The sequence below is a fragment of the Drosophila simulans genome, chromosome X (assembly GCF_016746395.2).
Source record: "Drosophila simulans strain w501 chromosome X, Prin_Dsim_3.1, whole genome shotgun sequence".
NCBI classification, from domain to species: domain Eukaryota; kingdom Metazoa; phylum Arthropoda; class Insecta; order Diptera; family Drosophilidae; genus Drosophila; species Drosophila simulans.
Window position 1 is genome coordinate 10,379,010 of NC_052525.2, and position 21,788 is coordinate 10,400,797.

The 21,788-nt window shown below is 48.8% G+C and overlaps 7 protein-coding genes across 7 annotated transcripts; 4 read left to right on the forward strand and 3 right to left on the reverse strand.

Annotated features, from left to right (window-relative positions):
* On the reverse strand, window positions 1-13,942 carry LOC6725625 (nuclear RNA export factor 1). The gene is made up of 10 exons (XM_016172753.3): window positions 13,472-13,942; window positions 13,244-13,404; window positions 13,084-13,176; window positions 3,896-4,417; window positions 3,723-3,832; window positions 2,137-2,173; window positions 1,709-1,938; window positions 1,471-1,642; window positions 914-1,410; window positions 1-847 (listed from the first exon to the last, which is right to left on the reverse strand). The coding sequence occupies exons 1-10, from the start codon at window positions 13,569-13,571 to the stop codon at window positions 748-750; spliced, it is 2,022 nt and encodes a 673-aa protein (XP_016038834.1). The 5' UTR covers window positions 13,572-13,942; the 3' UTR covers window positions 1-747.
* On the forward strand, window positions 6,241-6,956 carry LOC6725626. The gene is made up of 2 exons (XM_016173694.2): window positions 6,241-6,524; window positions 6,583-6,956. The coding sequence occupies exons 1-2, from the start codon at window positions 6,456-6,458 to the stop codon at window positions 6,721-6,723; spliced, it is 210 nt and encodes a 69-aa protein (XP_016038836.1). The 5' UTR covers window positions 6,241-6,455; the 3' UTR covers window positions 6,724-6,956.
* LOC6725627 lies at window positions 8,942-9,900 on the forward strand. The gene is made up of 2 exons (XM_016173695.3): window positions 8,942-9,629; window positions 9,689-9,900. Exon 1 carries the CDS (start codon window positions 9,167-9,169, stop codon window positions 9,611-9,613), a length of 447 nt encoding a protein of 148 aa, XP_016038837.1. The 5' UTR covers window positions 8,942-9,166; the 3' UTR covers window positions 9,614-9,629; window positions 9,689-9,900.
* Window positions 9,610-13,049, reverse strand: LOC27208266 (putative sodium-dependent multivitamin transporter). The gene has a single exon (XM_016183858.3). It carries the CDS (start codon window positions 11,844-11,846, stop codon window positions 10,029-10,031), a length of 1,818 nt encoding a protein of 605 aa, XP_016038838.1. The 5' UTR covers window positions 11,847-13,049; the 3' UTR covers window positions 9,610-10,028.
* A 231-nt stretch (window positions 13,943-14,173) lies between the features above and the next one.
* LOC6740067 (probable 6-phosphogluconolactonase) lies at window positions 14,174-15,370 on the forward strand. The gene is made up of 3 exons (XM_016181071.3): window positions 14,174-14,480; window positions 14,612-15,087; window positions 15,201-15,370. Exons 1-3 carry the CDS (start codon window positions 14,342-14,344, stop codon window positions 15,315-15,317), a joined length of 732 nt encoding a protein of 243 aa, XP_016038839.1. The 5' UTR covers window positions 14,174-14,341; the 3' UTR covers window positions 15,318-15,370.
* Window positions 15,371-15,546: 176 nt separating this feature from the next.
* On the forward strand, window positions 15,547-19,069 carry LOC27207014 (zinc finger protein 845). The gene is made up of 4 exons (XM_039297550.2): window positions 15,547-16,808; window positions 16,867-17,800; window positions 17,868-18,448; window positions 18,512-19,069. The coding sequence occupies exons 1-4, from the start codon at window positions 15,722-15,724 to the stop codon at window positions 18,577-18,579; spliced, it is 2,670 nt and encodes an 889-aa protein (XP_039153484.1). The 5' UTR covers window positions 15,547-15,721; the 3' UTR covers window positions 18,580-19,069.
* Window positions 19,070-19,161: 92 nt separating this feature from the next.
* On the reverse strand, window positions 19,162-21,592 carry LOC27209397 (protein regulator of cytokinesis 1). Its single transcript, XM_039297551.2, has one exon. It carries the CDS (start codon window positions 21,317-21,319, stop codon window positions 19,304-19,306), a length of 2,016 nt encoding a protein of 671 aa, XP_039153485.1. The 5' UTR covers window positions 21,320-21,592; the 3' UTR covers window positions 19,162-19,303.
* Between the last annotated feature and the right edge of the window lie 196 nt (window positions 21,593-21,788).

Below are 21,788 nucleotides of genomic sequence, written 5' to 3' on the forward strand. Positions count from 1 at the left end.
TTACATTCTATTCTGAAAAATTTATTTATGATTCTACGCTTTTGCTTTAATGTATATAATTTTTATATATCGCACACTTAAATTCAATCCAACTTACGGCTAAATCGAATCATTTTTTCTATTAAGAAATAAAGGTAATGTTTGTTTCCGAGTCGTTACAAAATTTATACAGTGGTCAAAATGTTTCTTTTTATTCTATGGTCCTTGTATACAAAATGTAAGGCGAGTCGAGGACCTGGGAAAGCGGGAAATATAGGATTATTGGCGCGACCCGTGCTTTTCGACTATCGCCTTGATTTGGGTATCGTCGTATATATTTAAATAATAATAATAATTGGGTTTCTTTCGTTTCGACAACATTGTTGCATTACGTTTAATGGTGTTGTCGTGTTGCGTGTGTTTGAATGTGCTTAGGAATCTAAAACAACTTTAAACTCTAAAGGGACTACCGTTCGCAGACTCGTCCTGGCTTCAATGTAAACCAGCGGATCTGCGGGCGGAACTTAAGGAGAGTTAAACTAATCTACCGAAGAACTGGGACCGTTGAGGCACATTGCCCGCAGTGCTGGGATAACCATTGCTACTGCCCGCATGTGCACACAACTTCGCAGCTTAATATTATTATATAGAGGTTTCTCTAATAATTAAATAAACAAAAAAATTTAATTACAAGACCAATAAAAAAAAACAACATTCGATTATGTGGATGTGGCACTCGGCTCTGTCCTACGGGAACTCCAATGCGTTTTACTTGATAAAAGCCTCAGGCGGTATTTGGTTCTCCTTGAATAGTTGCTCGAACACAAAGGCGGCATGGTTATAGTCCCAATTCGTTTCCTCCAGGCATCTGTTAAATGAAGAAATGGGTTAACTACTTCATCTAGCTATTGTTGGATTGTCATTTGGATCTTACTTCCGACTCCAGATCACATTCATTTGGCTTTGGGCGCTCATGGCCTGAATCATTTGCATTTTAGTGTTCTCATCCTGGGCGCCAGGTGCCACTGCTGTTGCCGATATGGCGGCACTGCCGCTGTTCACCGGCGCGGTGGCCGCCAGCGGATCTCCTGGTAGTATAGCCACCGGCCCAGTGGTCACGCTCAACGCATTCAGACGACCCTGCAGACCCGCCACTGCCCCGGCTTGAGGACTGGCCACCGCACTGGAAGTGGAGGGCATAGCTCCGGGAGCAGGCTGGTGCTGCGATCGCTTGAACTCTCGCACCTGCTCGTGCGAGGCGTTTGTGATGAAGATCGTCTCGTTGCGGATACAAAAACCATTATTCTGTGGCACCACCACGTAGGTGCGGGCAAAGTGGCGAACGTCATACAATTCCATGGAGCCGGGATTGCTGGGCTCGGCGTTCAGCTCCTTGAACAATCCCGTCACGGTGAAAACCATCATTGAAGTCTGAATGGGAAGAGATAAGATATTTAGTTTAAGCTAATAGAATTTAAAATCTTTACTTACATTGTAGATGGTCAGGTCGACGGTGAAGGTGCGACGGTCGTGCTGCGTTTTTGGCCATTCATCCAATGTGGAAACACAGGCCAGGCGTCCGTACTTCAAGTTTCGTATGCAATTCTCTTCGCCGTTTAACAAGCGCCGGAGATTGCGATTGAATTTCCAGAAACTGTTCAATCTGAAGGACATGAATGCGATTAATGAATGGGTGGTATTCGCTTATTATCGAGCACCATATGCTCACCTGCCCGCCTGACTGGCCGAAGGCATCGATATGGAGAGCATCGTTTTCTCATGGTAGGCATCTAGCAGAGCTTGCCGATTGTCCGAGTCAAATATGCGGAAGTACTGGTCCAGGAACTGGCGCACCACCTCGGCGCCAGCGACGTCGCACAGGTAGGATGCCTTCGTTTCGAGAAGACGTTCCTGCTCGGCTAGATCAAATGTGATCTGCGGCTCCAGGGTCTCTTCGTCCTAGATGGGATTTAATTTGGTTATGGTCGTGTGATTGCCTAGCTGTGATGGGAATTGATGAGCCAAATGATCGGTAAGGATATTCCAAACCTTAGATCCATCCATGTGTGTGCATAACAACAATGGAAGCTGAGTACGATTTTTAGGGAATTCCCATCGATTTGGTAAAGGACGGGGGCACTTACAAATAGAACTTACCAATTTAAGCAGTTTGGGAAACTTGCGACGTACTTCGCTGTAAATAGTGGACATTCGGCCGTATTTTTGTTGGCATTAGCACAGGTAGGCAATGAAGGATATGCGAGTTAAATAGCGAGAAATAATAATTGAATGGGTGTTTATTTTTTACATGTTGGGGTTGGGGGGATTTGGGATGTATGCGCTGCAGGAGTTGCAGATTAGTCAGTGGCCAGATGTGACTACTTCTCCTCCTCAAGCGGAGTATGTATCTTTGATATAGCTTCACCGTTACTCGACCGGCTCACACACAAATTGGCGGAGCTTTGATCAGCTGAAGAGGCAGAGGCACTAGGAGCTTGGCCATTGTTGTGCCTTCAATGGTTTGATGTGAAAAGTACAGCGGAAAAGTACAATTGAGCAGTGCATTGTGCCGGGGCATCTTTTTTGTGGTGTTTTCTCTTTTGTATTTTTAGTTTGTTTTTTTTTTAACACCTTTTTCTTTTTCTTTTTTTCGTTTTTTTTTTTTTACATTTCTATTTTTTCAGTGGCCACAAGCAAAAAGTGGCTTTCAAAGCTGACTGCTGTGTAACTTGTGTTCGTCGCGTCATGTTCAAGCACGTCGCATCCGCAGGCGGCTCGTGCGCCCAACAAAGCCGAAAAAACTAATTGTAAATTGTAATCGACTGGCAAAAGAACGCGGCGGCCGCTGGCGCCAGCAGAATGTCCGTGAGTCACGAGAGTCAGTCAGTGTTGTGTCCTCCGTCTTGGTAGTCGTTTTTGCTCCTGCTGGACGCTGCGCACCACTCTGCCTCCACTTCTTGGCAACCACCGCAAAATCAACAAGCGGCGACACGACAATGCAAGGCGCAACGGCGCGCACAGAGCACGCAGCTTTGGATGTGGCACGAACACAACTGCATATGCGCATGCGCATGCGTGCGTGCGCTGGCGTGGAGTGGCTACATGCGTGCGCCCGTGTGTGTTGTAGCGGGGTGCGCGGTGGGTGGGTTCGGTGGATTACTTGTTATTCGTAAAATAATTGATCTTTGTCGATGTTAATGCGTTAATGTGATTCGCTTTGGGACTGCTGCACGTCCGCCTGCTCAAGTGGAAGTACGAACGGTGCCGGTGTATGTCAAAAGTACAGTTGCGTCGCGTCCTTAGTTCAGCGTTGCCACATCGTCGAAAGCTTAGTGCAATTGGCTTGGGCTTCACTGTACATTTTTTTTATCTTGTTTTTCGTTTTTTTTTTTTTTTTTTTGTTAACTTGACATCTTTTTTATCTTTCCTTTTTTTTTTGCTCTGCCCAAAATCCATTCCGCTGCACACGATCTGTCCTGGCTTTAAGACAGCTGGTACGGAAAATATTTCCAAAATGCCTTTGCCTTCTCAGCTGCTTTAAACTTTGGACGCAGGCAACACCTGACATTGGTCCCCAATTCTGCAGCGCATTTGCATCAAAGAAACGGAATGGAGACAACAGAACAATGGAAATGTGGTAATCCTAATTCCTCTGTAACTCCTGACGCGACAGATCCCACGTCGAATATGCGGCAGCATCCACTAGAAAAGTTAGAAGATCAACGAATCACACCATAGTATACCTGATAAACTGCTGGGAATCCTTGTAGCGGGAACGGCAGGGATTGTTCTTTAAAACGAGTTCCACGATGGCCAGATTGCGAAGCACGACAAGGTGGGCCAAAGATGGTATCTGGAAAAGGCAATGGTCGTCGGTCAGTTATTGAAAAAGTGACTATCTATAATCAACACTAACCTTGTTATCCCCCAAATAGAGAATCTTGAGGTTCGGTATGCGTTTCTCCACACCCTTGAACGCCTCCATGCTGGTAATGGAGTTGTCATTCAGATTAAGGGCCTCCAAGTCGGGTATATTGTCGCAGATAATGTCAAGGGCAGCGCCCATCACATTCTGACGGAAAAGTGGGCAGAAAATATGCTTGAGATCCGGATCGGCATGGAACCGGGAAAGATCCAGCGCCTTGGTTTGTATATTGTAACGCTTGGCCATTGTGACCTTCATCTTCTCCTTGAAGGCATCGTCGATGGCCACCAGTGGTATACCGCTTCGCACGCGTGGCATTAGACGATAGCCATCTGGAAGATGGCCATGCCTGCCCAGATGTTGAATGCGTTCGGCCGCCTCATAGTCGTCCGTAAAGAAGACCACGCAGTTTCGCTCTACCCGCCAATATTGAGGAATGAAGACATGTGGCGACATCGCTGCCAAGAGTGCACGCAAGAGTGTTTCCTTCTCGTATATCTGGGCGTTTTGTAGCTGCAAAAACAAATATGCGGAAAAAGGGAAACCATTAGACGTCGTCTGTTGATTATTATATAAACTCATATGGTGCACAGATAGCAGCGACCGGAATTATCTCATCGGCCAACTCATGCCAGCAGTGCTCCATATTTCGTGTTGGTTCTGCGATAGATCACCCAAAACGGAGAGATAGCTTCAAAAGTCTCAAAATCACGTACACGTCTGTGAAAGCAAGCCGTAATATTTGACATTATTCAGTTGGCTTACTGGGATCTTCTCAACCTAAAACACTTTCTACTATATATTATAAAATATGTATAATATTGTTATTCTACCTATGTGTGTACACTGATTGGCATGCCATTCATTACCATTGAGCAGAGCTATGCGTGGAACTCGTCACCTAATTACATGGTTTTTTGTGGGCGGAGCAGTCTTATCATTCAAGCCTTCAGTGATTTAATTACGAGTGTGGTGGATGACGAAGAGGGAGTGGAACCGAGTTACCACTTCCTCTGACACCGATGACCGAAGGTCAGCGATACGCAATATCGGTCACTTGGCTATTATTGTTATTATTATTATTATTGCTCGATGGCTATCTAATCGCACTGACTGCATCGCATCCAGACGTACATATGTACGTGCACATGTGCGCCATATATGGATGGCAATGGTGCTATGTGCTTCAGAGATTCACTGGAATCAGTGGTAGGTAATTCAATTTATAGGATCACTTCGGTTACACTCGGGCACAGCAATGGGGGGGTCGTATGCGCATAATGATCGTGTGAATGATCGCCATGCTGACCAGCTGCCAGCTGCCTGCTCCCAGCCACCAGCTAGCAGCTCATGGTTGCCGGCACCCACTCCCATCCATCCCGATGCCCCCAAACCAAGCCAATCCACTCGACCCTATTCATATCAACAGTATCAAGCAGATAAGTCCGCGAACAGTCACAGCACATCTAGCCCACTCATTCATTGCGCATTAATGCGATAAATTTATTTATTACGGGCATTAGCTGTATACGATTATATGTATATTTTGGCTCTCCGGCGTCCATTGGTTGCCCCGATATGGTTAACCCTAACTTTCCATTGACTAAAGCAAACGAACAACATAAACCCCCTCGTGATATCGCATTCAAAACTGACAAATTGTTGTGTTTTATTAATTTACAACCATTGTCTTTTTGAATTTTCCCGCAAATTTGGTGTGTCATAGGATCTTTAAATATAGTTTGGTCTAAACTACAAAGCTATTGATTCTTTTTGGAACTAACTCTGCTAATTAGTTGAAAGCCCAATTTAATCTGTCAATGGCCAATTTGGTTTATTTTTTATTTATGACGCTGTTTTATCAATGTGCCGCAGGAAGAAGGAAGGACTTCAACATTAGTTGCAAGGTTGCAACTTCGAATAGTGCCACAAAATAGGACACAGACAACAATGGCAGCCTTGAGTTGACACGCTGCACCTGCTCGATGGGCAAATGGAGCCGTTAAGGCGACAAGGCCAGTGGTTCCCATTTGAAAATAAAGATGATGACTGTGGACTGTGTCTTTCAAAGACGGAATCAGATCGGATTTGACATTCTCGGGAACATAGAGTTTCGCCCCAGGGCGCTGAGGTGGGTGGGTTGTTTGGAATGTGAATGGTTTGTTTGTACAGCTCACAGGCATACATGGAGCTATACATATACTTATTGTATTCAACACAATACAATATACACCGAATGCGAGTACTGGCTGGCTGGCTGGCTGGCTGAGACATATTTCTAGAATTGATATGGAGCTATATAGCTATGACAACCCAACTCCGGCGTCGCAGTCGCAGTCACAGCTGGCGGCGCAGCTTGGGTTGGGTTGGGTTGGGCTTTCGGTTCGTTCGTTTGGCTAACAAGTGAACACCACATCGAACACCGGCATTCGCTGACAGACGTGCGCCGATGAAGCAGCAACAAGTTACTGGCCCCCAATATACACCAGTATAGACCGCTAGAGGCATCCCAAACCAACCCAATTATACCATATATATAGATAACCAAAGAATGGGAGGCTGTTGCTCGAAGGATTTGGATGACAAACGCTCGTGGAGTCCCGAGGAGACCAAGAATGGCGTACGATATCCGAACATTATATATATATAGCATCTAATGTCTAACACCTCGTTTCCAGAGCACCACATCGACCATCATTGCCCAGCCGCTGGATGAGGTGGGCTCCACCGGTGTCTTCACATTGACACGCACCACCACTAGCACCACGCGGCAGGAGAAGACGGTGACCACCACCAGCGAGGAGCAGGAGCAGGATTAGCTGCCATGAAAAAAAACCAAAACCTTTTTTTTTAACACCTTTTTGTGTGCGTGAGTGTGTGCGTGAGTCTGTTGTGAGTGTGTGAATACTACTAAAGTAATAAATAATTAAAAGAAAAATGTACATACGAACAATGTGAATATGAATATGAATCAAGTTAAGCTGTTAACGAGTAATTATTAATTGTTATGCGCCTGAATTTCAATATCGTAATAAATTGTTGAATCGCTAAATATTGCACTTTGCTTTAAATTATAAAAAGGCAAACTTGGGTTCTCACTCAAATCAAATGCAGTCAATAAAGTGGCTTCGATTCAGGAAATCATCAATCACTTTTTCTTTTTTTTTTTGCATTCAATGGGATAATTTCATATAGAACTATAACTTTTTAACTATCTACAGATAGCATTAAACAAGTGCTGCTTTTGATTTGATTATATTAACGCTGTTCAATGCAATTTCTATGAATAATGTTCAACAATTGATGCATCAAACATGCATTTGTTTCAAAATATGTACTGACAATCGCAATCATAGTTAGAAATAGAAGTTCTCAACGTTTCTGTGATCAGTGATAGTTCTCAGTAGAAACTGGTACACATTTTTTTGTTTTAGCAGCACTCAACAAGATCCACTCATCCGATATCTGCTGTACAAATGTGGGATAAGTGATTGGCAAGGTGGGAAGCCGCAGGAGAGCGCAGGTTGGAATCGGCGGTATATGCCAGTTCAACTGGCCAGCGATAAGCAGGGGAAACGATCCAACGCATTGTTGGTCGATGACATCAGGAGGAGATGCACACAAAAGAGCGTCAAGTGGACTGGTTGCCTTTCGATAGTGTGCCCCCCATAGCTGGCGGAGCTATCCTAGCCAGTGAGTCAGTTCGGTTTGGCCCACAACACGGTTATCAACGCTGCTCACAGTTCTGTTTCTTTCTTTTCATTCTCGGCCAAAAATGACTAACTAACCAAAAGGGGGTTGGCACGTGTTTGCAGTCTAATAAAAGCTAACAACGATCAGTCAGTGGAATGTTTTGGCCATTCCATATATATATATATACGTACATATGTAGATATAGCATAGCATATGTCGCTTGCTCGCATGCCAGATGTGAATCCATTAGGAAAATGCAAATAAGGCTGGCTATTGCCATTTTCCATTTAGAATTCACATTTATCAATACACTTCGTCGTCGGTCGTCGGTCGTCTGTCGTCGCACGTTACATGCAACTTGACAATCTCGACTTGTTTTCAGTTTCCATTGTCGCTCAAGAACGTCGTTACGTGTATTTGTCAAATCGTTATAATTCAACGCATAATAGCGCAATATATTTAACAATAATTCCTTTGTTGACACCGATTCGTCGCGCACAACAAGTTAGACTATGCTATGCAATTTGTTTATGAAAAAGCTTTTTAGCAACGCCTGAAGGCAGGCAAAGTAATTGTAGCAGTGAGTAATTAAATAAGCCCAATTAGCGATAAGCATTTAGAACTCTAGACGGCGGTATCTACTTGGTGTTATGTTCTAAGAATTGTATGCTTTGCAAATAGAGCAATAAACAGTTTGTACCTTGTACCTTCATATTTTGACTAAGTTAGTATAAGGAAGCATTGCGACTGATTAACGCGTTGCGACGTCCATTAACCCATATCTATCAGAATTATTAAAAACTCTCGACCATTACAACTCGTTCAATTGGCTATGAATAAGAGCTGATAAGATTAGGCCAAACCAGCATGCAGAAAATAGAAGACGGCGAGCGAGTGAGCACAAACTGCGCAGATAAATTGAATTGGAGGCGGACAGAAGAATACACAATAAAAAACGACAAAATGCGAGGACTACTACATACAGAATACAAGAGGCACAGACAATTAACGAACATATGTACCACACCGAACGAGGGGTCGATGTTGTATAGTGTATAGTATAGTGTATGTGCTGCATATGCAGATAAAATAATTTAATCGACCCTACACACTGACTTTTCAATCAAAAGCAGCCCCCCAAACGACAGTGCTGCGCTTCGTTTCTAGCGAATTGAATGAAATTGAATATTTTTTGAATAGTTAACAATATTTCTTAAAACTCTCACTGTTCATAACATTACAAATTTATATAAGGGAATACATATACCCGCCTTATTTGCAGTTTAAAGGCACATTCTATGCCAAAATCCATGGCATTCGAATGTATCCAAAAAAGAAAAAAGTAGCCAACTGCTGGATGAAGAAAGCTAATGTCTTCGCCGGTCAGCACTGCCACACGGGGCGTTCGAGTGAGCGATAGGGAGCAGAGCGAGCGAGCGAGCGAACGAGCGGGCTGGAAGGCAGATAGAAATTGGAGCGCACCCCGAGAGTCGAGTCCAGGCCACGATCGATCGACATGCGAGGCGGGCAGCAGTGCCACAGCAAAGCTACTAGCAGTCGGACGTAAACATGAAACCCATTGGGTGCAAGAGCATTCCGGTCATCTTCCTGGTGATCCTCGGCCTGGTCAGCCTGGCCAGCCTGGCCAGTTCGCTGCCCATGACTCCCGAACAGGAGCTGAAAGATGTCGACGAGCCGTTGGGTCAGCAACGTCAGCATAAGCAGCAGCAGGTGCATCAGCGCATGGTGAAGAGCGAAGCGGTGCCAGAGTCGGAGTACGTCGGTAGAATTGCGCCACGCGATGAGCAGAATCCGGAGGATGAATACGATGCCGTCACATTGGTGGAGGAGCTGGAGGCCGCCGGAGTGAAGCTGGCCGATCGACGTGACCTGCGCAAGCTAACCTACACGGAGCTGGCCCGCCTACTGGCCCTCTGGCATCTGTCCCAGAATCGCAACGTTTACAATGCCAAAGGACCGGAGGAGCAGCCCAATCAGGCCATCGATGAGCGTTAATTTAGTTGCTTAATGAGTAAGCTCGTTTATTTAAAGCCAAAGTTCGCTTAATATATATGTATTTTGTGTGACAAGAGAAAAAGGCTAGTAGTACGCTCCTCGGAGAACCAAGTGGGATGACCCATGCAGATATACATACTATGGCAACTATATGATATTCTCCGACCTGACTTTCGTTAGAACATTATAAGGAACATTGTAGCTCCAGCAGCAATTCTTTCAAATTATAGTGTGCCTCATTTTTAGACTCGTATAGAAATGCAAATAAACTAAACCGTATTATTGTACAGCAAAGTAGTTATTTTTTGCAGTGATATGGTCTTATAACCAACATTTCATTCAGCTAATGGAAGTAACTAAGGTCAAAACGGCGCTACAAAAGAAAAAAAGAAGAAACTACAAAAGTGATGTTCAGCTACGCAACTGCCTTGTGTTTCTCCCACTCGATCTCGTCCAGCCGCGGCGGCGCCATAGCACTCTCTGTCGTGATGCCGCCAATCTCCGAACTGGTGCCGGTGACCACCAGGAGCGGCATTTGTCGCCGTTGCAAGCGTTTGGCTATCGGCGGCACGAAGAGATCGTGCTTGATTAGCGTGCAGTCTGCATCCTGGTAGATGCGTCGATTGTTGTCCCATTTGAGCAGGGCAAACAGCCAGGACAGCAGCCATCCGCCAAAGAAGGTTATCAGGAAGCCCAGGGCAGCGTACCACATGTAGCTGATCCTGTACAGGTAAAAGAAATGCTCTTCTTCTTCGGCCACCGTTGTAGCAGTCTTGAGGAAAATGTCGCGGGGGAAGCTCCTGTCCACCGGACATCCAGCCGTGGACATATCCAAGCTGACCAGCGGTGGCTTCGGTTGCCCGAAGCCGATCCAAAAGCAGAACGCCAGCGATATGAGCAGCCCACCAATGGCTCCCTTTTCATTCGCCTTGGTCACATACATGCCCAGCGTGAAGAGGCCCAGCAGAGGGCCTCCAATGATGCCGAAGATTGACAGTGCCGCCTGCAGTAGTCCGCCAATTGATCCCGCCATGAAGGCCATGCCAATGCAGAGGGCTCCGAAGAACAGGGACAACAGCTTGGAGTACCACAAGGTCTGGCGGTCGGTGAGCGTGCGTTTGGCGCAGCAGCTGACCAAGGGCTTGAGGTAATCCTCCAGGGTGACGGCCGCCAGCGAGCTGATTATCGAACTAATCGTGGAGAGGCTGGCGCAAAAGATTCCCGAAACGAAGAGGCCGGCCAAGCCGGTGTACTCGCCCATCGTGTCCACGACAAAGAGCGGCATCACTTGATCGCGCGAGTTGACTCTGCCCTCCAGCAGCGGATCACAGTCGCGGTAGTACCAGTAGATGCACAGACCGGAGAAGCAGGTGCTCAGGCTAAGCAGGCACAGAATGGGCAGGCACCACCACAGGGCCGCTCGAGCAGCACTCAAACTCTTCACCGCCATCAGGCGCTGGACCTGCGTTTGATTCACACCATAGATGGCCAGATAGGTGGCACTTCCGCCCAGAATCTGGGTGAACCAAGTGTGACGTTCCGTGGGATCCACACTAAAGTTGGTCAGATCGATGCGTCCATTTTCCTGCGCCACGCGCCATATCACTTCCAAGCTGCCTGCTTTCACCCAGGCACAGATGATTACGCTGAAGACAGCGGCGAACATGAGGAGCGACTGATAGATGTCCGTGATGAGTACGGCCTTCATTCCGCCGAGCGTCGCATAGAAGGTGCACACGACTCCAACAATTACGATGGAGAAGACCTGGTTCAGTCCAGTGACAGCTTCCAGGGCCAGAGCCGGCGCATAGACCACAATGCCCATGTATAGGACCATCTGGAGCGAGAAACTCAGCGAGGCGGCCAATCGGGTGGCATAGCCAAACCGCAGTTCCAGATACTCGTACACACTGGCCGTCTTTAGGCGATAGAAGACCGGAATGATGAGGTAGGCGGCCACCGGTGTGGACAACACATACGACAGGTTGATCAGAACGAACATGGTGCCGTACTGGTAGTTCTCCATGGATACGCCCAATATTGTGACGGCCGACATGAAACTGGCCATCAGGCTAAAGGCCACGGGCGCCACGTTCATGGAGCGATCCGCCAGAAGGTATTCGGTGGTGGTGCTCTGCTTGCCGCCCACGAAACGGTAGTAGATGCCAATCGCCACGGAGATGACCAGCACCACCGCCAGGATCGTGTAATCCCAGGCGCCCAAAGTAGCCATTGCAGATGACGGGTTAAAGGGGGCACGTGTTAGACTGGTTTCCCCGACGGAACCCTAATCGCACATCTAATCACTCCAAACTGATAAGTTGCCACTAATCGGGACTCTTGAGATTCAAGCGATATATTCTATGGGGCGTCGGACGTTGGAACACGTCTTCACCGTCTGCCGGCCGTCGATGAAATAAAGGCCCAAACGGAATGAAACCGCAAGCTTTTGTTGGTGGAGAGCCAGCATTGGGCATTTTACTATGGCATTTACGACCCCGTCGAGAGATAGCGACCTGTTGTGTTGCACCACGTGCGGCTGGATAAGGTGGCAACCAGGCGAAGGATAACCCAACCGCAGGCCCGCAAACCCTTAAAATGGGAACCCATTTGGGTGAGGGTCATGGCAACTGTCAAACCACCAAAGGCTCGACTCCATTGCACTTTTAGCTCGTGGGGACAAACACTTGTGGCTGGCACTGTGGGCGACTGTGTTTAGCCATCCATAAATATTTATTTGCCCGCTCGTCGGATTGCAATTGTAATTGTAGTACCCGATTGTCGTTAGCCGTGTAGAGCAGGTACCCCCCGGCACAACTTTGGCTTGTTTGGTTTACGATTTTTACGAGTGAAATTAATTAATAAACACAAAGAGCCCAGCCGGGAAGTCGGCATTGGAGCTCTGAAGCAGTGTACAAATAAACAAATAAGTCTCAACATTTCGCTGTAACTTATGCGATTCTTGCCGGATATTTTGCTCCCTCAACGCGATCTTTGGTCAATAACAAAACAAAAAACCAACAGACGAATCACATGATGTTCTTGGAGACCAAAAATAGTTCTATGGCTGCTGTCGTAAATCTGGTATCTATATGGACCAGTCTGGGGTTTGTAGTTCTATGTAGGGGCGGGAAATTAGTGAAGCACTGGATCAGTGTACAAATATACCAAAACATTATATGTTTGAACGCCTACTACGTCTGGAATCTAATCTAAATACTTAAAACTACATTTAACATATATGTACTTCGCATAAAAGGAGCCATCAAGTAGAACAGTCGATTAATTTGTATAATGACGGGCATTATAAATCTGGCATTTCTCTGGATCTTTAGTGTTTTCTAACAGGCGCTGGAGGACTGAACGCTTTCGCTCCTTTAGCTTAGTAACAAAACTACTATCAAATCACATGATTTTGGTCTGGGCCATTGCTGCTATGATATCTATATGACATGGTAGTCCAAACTCACCGTGACTTGGTACCAGCCAAAGCTGTTGGGCATCAGTTTGCCGAACTTGCCGCGCGGAATGGGCGATCCCCGACGTCGGGAGGTGGGTCTATCCTGTTGAAATTAATTACGCATTAGATTAGAAAATTGCATAGGAATAAAATGTGAGGGTGGTGGGTACCTTAGTGGACGTGGTCATTTCGCTCATGTCATCATCCTCGTCCCAACGACGCAAATCTTCGGGTCGCAGCTTGATGTCCTTCTTGTTATGTAGGGCTTGGGAGGGTTTAAAGCTGACGCGCCGCTTGTTGCGATCCTTGCGTCGCTGGCGATCCTCCACATCTATAGGAATGCAAATATATTAGTTACTGGAGGGGTATTTCATTTTCTTGCACACCCGTGTACTGACCAAAATCATCGAAATCCTCTGGAGCGGTATAACGTCCGCCGCCATTGCCAACGTTGTTGTTGTACCGCTGGCTGCTGCCACCGCCGCGTTTTGGCATCATACTATTATTCACTTAAAAATTTATGCAACAAAAAGTAATGCGAACTTTAACACGTTTTTAGCTGAGTGTGCTGTGTGTTTGTGTGAGTGGTGTTGTTGTTACTGCGAAAACTGTCTTGCGGGCAAAAAACTATGTGCGATATTTAATTCACTAGCGATCTTTTTTCGATAGCCAATGGCCGATGGTTGGCAGAAACTGGACGGATGTTAGCAACCTTTGTGCGAGCTGTTGCTCGATTTTTAATTGCCTCTAAAGGGGAAAAGCAAAGGAAACTAACTAGAAATATGCAGCGAACTAAGTAGCTTGATGTTGATATTGTTTTCTTAATTTCTGAGAGGTCTATCGATGATGGCGGGCCAACTATCGCACAGGTCGTAACCAGTGATGACAATCTAGCGCAGAACAATCGGGATATATCGAATGATTATTGGCTATTTTCTGTTTGGCTTAAGTTAAACTTAAATTAACACATTTAAATTCAATATTATTTTATTGGACTGTTTTGAAAAGAGTTACCTCATTCCTACTTAAAATATTATATTTTTGTAGCACACAAGTACGCACTCATTTTTTGCTCAATATCAAGTCAGTTTTTATTTTATAAATAGGTAGTGATATGTTTCCATATAAGATTTACTTTACTTTCATTTTGTCGGAAACGGTCCAATGTATTTGGTAAATTGGTAAATTGGTAATCGATAGTTGAGAGAGGGAATGGTGATTACTGACAAATCGAAGTCGAGTCGGGTTTTATTATCAGATCAAGCAATATGTCGGAGAGAAAGAGTCCGCTAAAAGTAATCCCGTCCGCTTCGGAGGAGCAACTAGTTCAGGCCCTGGGTGATCTTCTCCAGCGCTGCTCCCAGGAGGCGTTGGCCAAACATGATAAGTTCAGCGTGGGACTTTCAGGTGAGGATCAACGCACAGGTCATGCAGGTCAAGTGGGTTGGCTTTTGATAAGCCCAACTTGAGGGGTGACCTTGCCAGGTGCGATCTAAAAACTTGTGCTCCCAAAGTCAAGTGTCTTGGTTCGCTTACAGGTGGTTCCCTCGTCCAGTTGCTAACGAAAGCCCTGAAATCGTGCAACTTGAAAACGACCAACTGGGTGTTCTTCTTCTGCGATGAGCGGTACGTTCGCCTGGATGACAGCGATTCCACTTACGGTGCCTACAGGGCCGAGTGGCTGACCCAATTGCCCTGCATTCAGGAATCCCAGTTTGTCCGCGCCGATACCAGCCAACCGCTGGACGCCTGCGCCGCAGATTACGAGGCGAAGGTCAAGAGTCAAGTCGATCGCTTCGATCTGCTGCTGCTGGGCATGGGCCCCGATGGCCATACCTGCTCCCTTTTCCCCGAGCAGCCAACCACGCTGCAGGAGACAAAGCGCCTGGTTATCCCCATCCGGAACTCGCCCAAGCCGCCGCCCGAGCGGATCACTTTCACCCTGCCGCTGATCAATAAGGCCCGGAATGTCGCCTTCGTGGTTACGGGCGCCGCAAAAGCTAGTGTCGTCAAGGTGAGGTCTTTAGCTTAATATGATGAAATAGAATATGAGCAAGAAATGTGATTATTTTCACCTCAGTTCAAAAATTTCATTTGTAAGGTTTATTTTGGTTCTTATATTTTTAGAGTGTGTTTGTCGATCTGGACAAGAAGTTTCCCGCTGCGTGGGTGAATCCGACAAAAGGGCAGTTGACGTTGATTGTGGACGCGGGCGCTGGAAAAGAAATTGAAACGTTAAAATGACATTCCTTAGTTAACTATCGAATCTTGTAAATAATAATATTTTTGATACTCTTTTCGAGAGCGTTTAATTTTTTGAGGCATTACGGCTGGAGACAATAAACGATCTTTCCAAATATTGTGATTTTACAATTATTTTTAAATTTATGTATATATTTTTTTAATTTTTTGAAAATGTTTTTAAAATGCAAATCTGGTTTGAAAAAGCTATCGGCAACATGAAAATATCGATATTTGCGCAGTGTGCCCGCAGTCGGTAACACAACAAATGGCGCATCCAGTATGACGGCACTCGCGAGCACAACAAACGCATCGTATTGCTAAAATAAAAGAAAAATTAAGAAAATGCAGCAGCAATTGTGCTAATTGTCGATGCAATAGCAAGGACCGAAGGACGCGCAACAGCCATGGCAACGCCACAGCCGCACCCGCAGCCGCAGCTGGAGCCGGGTTCGTGTCAGGAGGCGCAAACTGAGCCGGCGGTCAGCAAGTTGGTGTCTCAGTTGGAGCCCATGACCACAATGGACACCGTGGACCCGGAGCGCGTCTGCCGCGTTTGCCTGAAGGATGCAACGCTGGAGGGGGAGCTACACTTCATCTTCAACGAAGCGCCCGTCGAGCAGGACGCCAATCTGGCCCGGATCCTGGACGAGTGCACCCTGCACCAGTGCGAGCGGTTCGACGGGATGCCCCCACATATGTGCAGCTCCTGCATGGAGGCGGCCCGCAACGCCTACCGCTTCAAGCGGCAAGCGGAGCGCTCCTACTGCTCGCTGGTCGCATTGCTGGGCCGGTCACCTCAGTTGAAGGCGCGAGGAGCCGAGGCGGCCAGTCAGACGGATCAGGTGGCCTTGCTGCCATGCGAAATGTGCCACGACCAGTTCCTCAACAGCCTGGAGCTCCGGCTGCACCGCAACCAGGTGCACAGAACGACCAAGGAGGGCACGTCGGCTGGCACAGATGGCCTGCCATCCGAGGAATTTAAGTGCAAATTTTGTCCGCAGCATTTCCCGCATCTCCGACAGCTGCGCAGCCATTTGGCGCGCAGCCACGAGCAGACCGCACGTCTACAGTGCGCCCATTGCCAACGCACCTTTAGCCGGCGGGATCATTTGCTGCGCCACATACGCAATCAGCACCGGGATGTGGAGGAGGATCTTCTACGCACCTGGCCGCCGGCGGACGAGAATACCATGAACAGCGATGGCGGAGATGAGCTGGTCTCTGCGGAGGTGCTGTTAAACGAGGAGGATAACGAAGATGTAGGAATTGGGGAAGCCTTTCAGTGCAATACGAATCCCATTTCCAGTAACGAAGATGATGGCGAAGAAGCCAGTGGGGCCAACCAAACGCTGTGGCTGCACATCAAGCCGGAGCCCTGCCTGGAGGCGGAGGAAGTCGACCTGGCCATGCAGCTAAAGCTCGAGAAGAAGCGTCGACGGCGGGAGAAGGCGGAAGCTCAAGCGGAAACTTCCATTGATCGGACTGTGAAGGGTAAGTGTCCTATGCTTAGATAAAGAGAGAAATCTAGAATCCATTCATCATTCTTTAGACGAACACATCGGCGACTCTCAGTTCAGCATCAAGGAAGAGAGTCAACATGTGGGCAGCGATGACGAGGCGCCAATGGGAGTGGAAGACTTCATGAAGCTCCATGTTAGCGGAGAGCTGCCGCTCAGCGATGAGGAGCGGTTCGATGGTTTTGCAGACGATGACAGTGACCTTGACGATGATGACGACGACGACGACGAGGAGGATGCTGGGGAGGATGATGACGGAGAATTCCGGTTGAAACAGGAGCCGCTGGATGGCGAAAAGCCGCTGAAGAGGGCCAAGTCCGGTAGGCGGCGGCGGCGGCGCAACAAGGACGAGCCCAATCCCGATAACCGCTGCGAGGTGTGCCAGCGCACCTTCTCGCGCCACTGCCACCTGCTGCGCCACAAGCTGTCGCACCTGGAGAAGAAGCCCCACAACTGCCCGCACTGCCCCAAGGCGTTCGCGCGCAGCGACCACCTCAAGGCGCATGTGCAGAGCCTGCACAGCAACAAGGAGCACAAGTGTTCGCTCTGTGAGGCCGCCTTCTCGCGCCTGGACGCCTTGGAGCGTCACAAGGTCAGCAAGCACAACGGTGAGGGCCTGGAGCCGGGCAGCGAACTAAAGCTGCAGCTGGCGGAGCACACTTGTGAGTACTGCTCCAAGCGCTTCTCCAGTAAGACCTATCTGCGCAAGCACACTCTGCTGCACACCGACTTCCTTTACGCCTGCAAGACCTGCGAGGAGACATTCCGCGAGCGAGCGCAGCTGAGGGAGCACGAAAAGACCCACACCGGACAGCGCAACTTCCTCTGCTGCATCTGCGGCGACAGCTTTGCCCGCAACGACTACCTCCGCGTGCATATGCGACGCCACAACGGCGAGAAGCCCTACAAGTGCCGCTTCTGTGTCAAAGCCTTTCCCCGTGCCACCGATCTCAAGGTCCACGAGCGGTAAGTGATGAATCTTCTGCGGTATTTTCTTTTTTGTTTCCTAAACGATTTTTGCCTGGACTTGCAGCTACCACACGGGCACCAAACCTAATCTGTGCAATACCTGCGGCAAGAGCTTCCACCGCGCGTACAATCTAACGATCCACATGCGCACGCACACCGGCGAGCGGCCGTACAAATGCGACCAGTGTCCCAAGAGCTTCACGCAAAGCAACGACCTGAAGGCGCACATCCGGCGGCATACGGGCGAGCGGTACAAGTGTCCGCACTGCGATGCCTACTTCCTGCAGCTGTACAATATGCGCAATCACTGCTTGAGCGCCCACAACAAGCACATCGAGACGAAGACGGGTCGACTGCAGCGCACGGGTCTGCTGGACGATGGCGGTCAGTCGCATTTGACCACCGTTGTTATGCCGCCGGCACGGTATCCAAATGAACTGGATCCCCAGCTGGCGGCGACGGCGGCGGCGACTGCAGCCGGCGGTGCTGAGAGCACATCGTCGACCACCGTCATTCACTCGCCGGGTACATACAATGCGACAGCTGCAGCTCCAGCTAATACGTTCGATGGAGCCAACTTTACACCCACCGCAGTGAATACGCCTGCTCCGTTTGGCGCCTTCAACTTTCCGCCGGCCGTTATGGGTATGTAGGGAATAGCACCATCCTTGTTGTAACCATACTCCATCTCTGTCGTTTTCGCTACAGCGCATCTCATGTACAACCAAGGAGGAAGCAGCCAGCACAGCCAGAGCGGAAGCGATGCGGGCAAATAGCTATCGATGGTGAAGTGCGTGATCCTGCTACTGCTCCGGCTGGGCTTCACACGGCTCCAACTCATCCCGAACATCAAACTATTCCAGTGTAGACTTAAGCTTCCCTCTGTACATAACCGGTATCCGAATTGGGAGGAGCTGTTGCTCCGCACCGGGCTCTGGCCAATTGAAGGGTTCATCACTGGCGCAGGCGTGGTGCCTGCTGGCCATTTTAATGTGTTAATATGTATTTAATAGTCAAATAAGAACTGCTCCACTACTTAGTGTGCAGTGTTAGCGGTTGGAATCTTTTTATAAAGCTTGCATCAGTGCGATTGTATATTGGTATATTAAAATTAAAGTCCGAATAGTTCCCTCTCCCTAAAACAATTAATAAATTTAATTGTATATTAGTATATTAAAATTAAAGTCCAAATAGCTCCCCATCCCTCTAACAATTAACAAATTTAGTTGATGATCAAATAAATGAAAACATAGTAAAACATCGAAATCTACAGCGATTTTTTCTTGGTGGAAAACTGGCAAACATTATTAACAAATTCACAACCAATTCCTGAGCTCCATATGTGAAATGCCCTCGAGTCTTGTGGTCAAGCGAAAAAACACATTAATTTTATTCTGAAAACGTAAAACAGAAAATAAAAAATGAAAATACATCAAGAAACTCCAACTGTTATGAAATAGTGTAGTAGGTACGCGTTAAGCTGGTCAATCTCCAGTGGAACTAGAACTGTCTGCGTGGCTGCACGATCATCAGGCTCTCCCGCGGCACCGGCAGATTGGCATTCATCTCCGCACGACGAGTTCGCGGCACGGCCAATTGGTGACGCTGGCGCGGCAGCATCGAGGAGCGACTGGTCGGCTGGAATTCGTCATAGCTGACACCCTGCTCGGGATTCTCGTCCGTTGTGTAGTCACTGCTGTCGGGTGGGGCGTTCTGATCGTTGGACTTGGTGCGCGCCTTCTTGCTGGACCGCGTTCCAATGCTGCGCCTGCCCATACCGCCGCTGCGTCGCAGTGTGTTGTCCAGTACGCGCACGCGCTTCAGCGGCGACTTGGTGCTTTTCAGCTGGTTATGCTGCTGGCTGGGCGCGAGCAGGTGCTTGGCTGGCGACGCCTTCATCGAGTTGAGCGTGTTCATAAGGCTGCGCTTGGCGTTGGGCGTCTTGGGGCCCGTCTGCATGCCGGACGGATTCAGGCGCTTGTGCAGATTGCCCGTGCTCTTGGTGATGTTCAGTGGACGGAGGTGCTGCTGCGACGGCGTCTTGCGCAGCGACATGGTGGAGCTCGAAAGGGTCGACATGTTGCGCAGTGTGCGCGGCGTGCGTGGAGCCGTCGAACCCGCTGCCGGCGGTGGCATTATCTTGCTGGCCGATGGTGGGGCCTTCTTGCGCGCCGAGCTCTGCTGTTTGGCCTGGCGATGACGCTCCCAGTCGGCGGACATCAGCTCCAGGATGTTCTCGCCGTGCACCAGGAAGGGTGTGTTCTCCTTCGCCTCGTATGCCTGCACCAGTTCCGTGATCTGCTGCTCGATCTTGGGCAGCTTGGAGGTGATGGCCTTGCGCTCCTTCTCCTCCTTGAGCAACTGGCCGCCGCGATTGTTGAAGCGATTCGGCTCGCTCGCCTTGGCCTCCAGTGCCTCCATGCGCGCCCAGAGTTCGGCACGGCTTTCGTACAGATCGAAGATCTCCTTGTTCTTGTTGTAGAAGGTCTTGAGGTCGTCCAACTCAAGTTCGTGCAGCTCCAGCAGATCTTCGTTGTACCAGTCGTTGTAGTAGTTCGAGAAGCGCTTGCGCTCCTGCTGGCTCTTAAGTGTGAGATCCCACATCTCCTTGATCTCGATGCGCAGCTGCTCGATGAAGGTCTTCAGATTCTGGCGTCGCAGGGCCTGGCAGCGCTGCAGTTCCTCCCGCAGGATATCGTAGGTGCGTTGGGTGTAGGCCGTGGCCTCGCGCACGCGTCGCATGGCATACTCGTCCGTCTCCTGGAGTCTGTCCCACAGCACATGGATCTTTTCGCGCATATCATCGATGCGCTCCCTCAGCTCCTTCACCTGGTCGGCGAAGTTGTTTTGCATGTTGCGCAGGAGCTCGAAGGTCTCCGGCGTTAGGCAGTGATCCACCTGGTTGAGCAGACGCTCCTCGGTGTCCGTCTGTGGCAGGCACTCCAGCAGCTTCATGTCGTGCTTGATGGCCTGGCGCAGCTGGTCCATCTCCTTGAGTCGCAGCACTCGCTGATCGCGTAGCTGGCCCAGGCGATTCCGGAAGGCGTCCATCTCCTCGGGCAGCGGCAGTGGATCGGCCAACAGTGGCTGAGGCAGCTCGCCCAGCTCCTCGCACAGCTGCTCCTGCTGCAGCAGCAGCTCACAGATCTCCGCTCGCCGCCTGGCCAGCTCCTCGCGCAAATGCTCGATGCTCTTGTCCAGCTTCAGCTCCCAAACGACCAGCGGCATGGACTCCGGCCGCTCGCCAATGTCCAGCGGCTCGTGGAGTAGGCGCGTCAAGTCGGTGGCCTCCGCCCGCAAGGCAGCTATATCGTTGAGGATCGCCTGCTGCTTCTCCCGCGACTCATTGAGCAGATCCGTGAAGAAGCTGTTCGCATGGTCCTTCAGCCGGTGGAGGAACTCGCCGCAGGTCTTGGCCTCGAACAACTGCGACCACATCGCGTGCAGTTGGTCCACGTGCTCGCCCGTCATCTCCAGGATCTGGGCCTTCACCGCAATGGCGCTCGGTGAGTTCATTTTCTCTGTTTTCGTTGAGCAATTTGTGTTTTTTTTTTGTTCAATTTTCTTTTCTTGCTCACTGGCTTTGTTTTTTCGTTGTGTTCACTTGGAGACTATTTAACCAGCATGTCTGAGTTAACTTGACAGTTGTGTCGCAGACCCACGACGCTGGACAGGATTGGGCGGACTGTGGTTTATTTAGAGTGCATCACTGCACGAAATTTCGAACTGAATGAATCGCGATGACGCTAGACTGAAATTTCGGTAAATTCAAATTGAAATGGCGGCCAAGCGTGCTGCCACCGCGTTGTGGGCGAGCGTTGCCACGCGACGGTAACTTCTGGCAAGACCAGGGCTGGAGCATACCAAACATTTTTGAATATTTAAAATTCGTTATTTAGTTTCTTAGCGAATTAAATGATCTATTTATTGTCTTGCTCCTTAAAAACTTGTTATATTCTCTTATACGCGCTTAATAAACATCCCA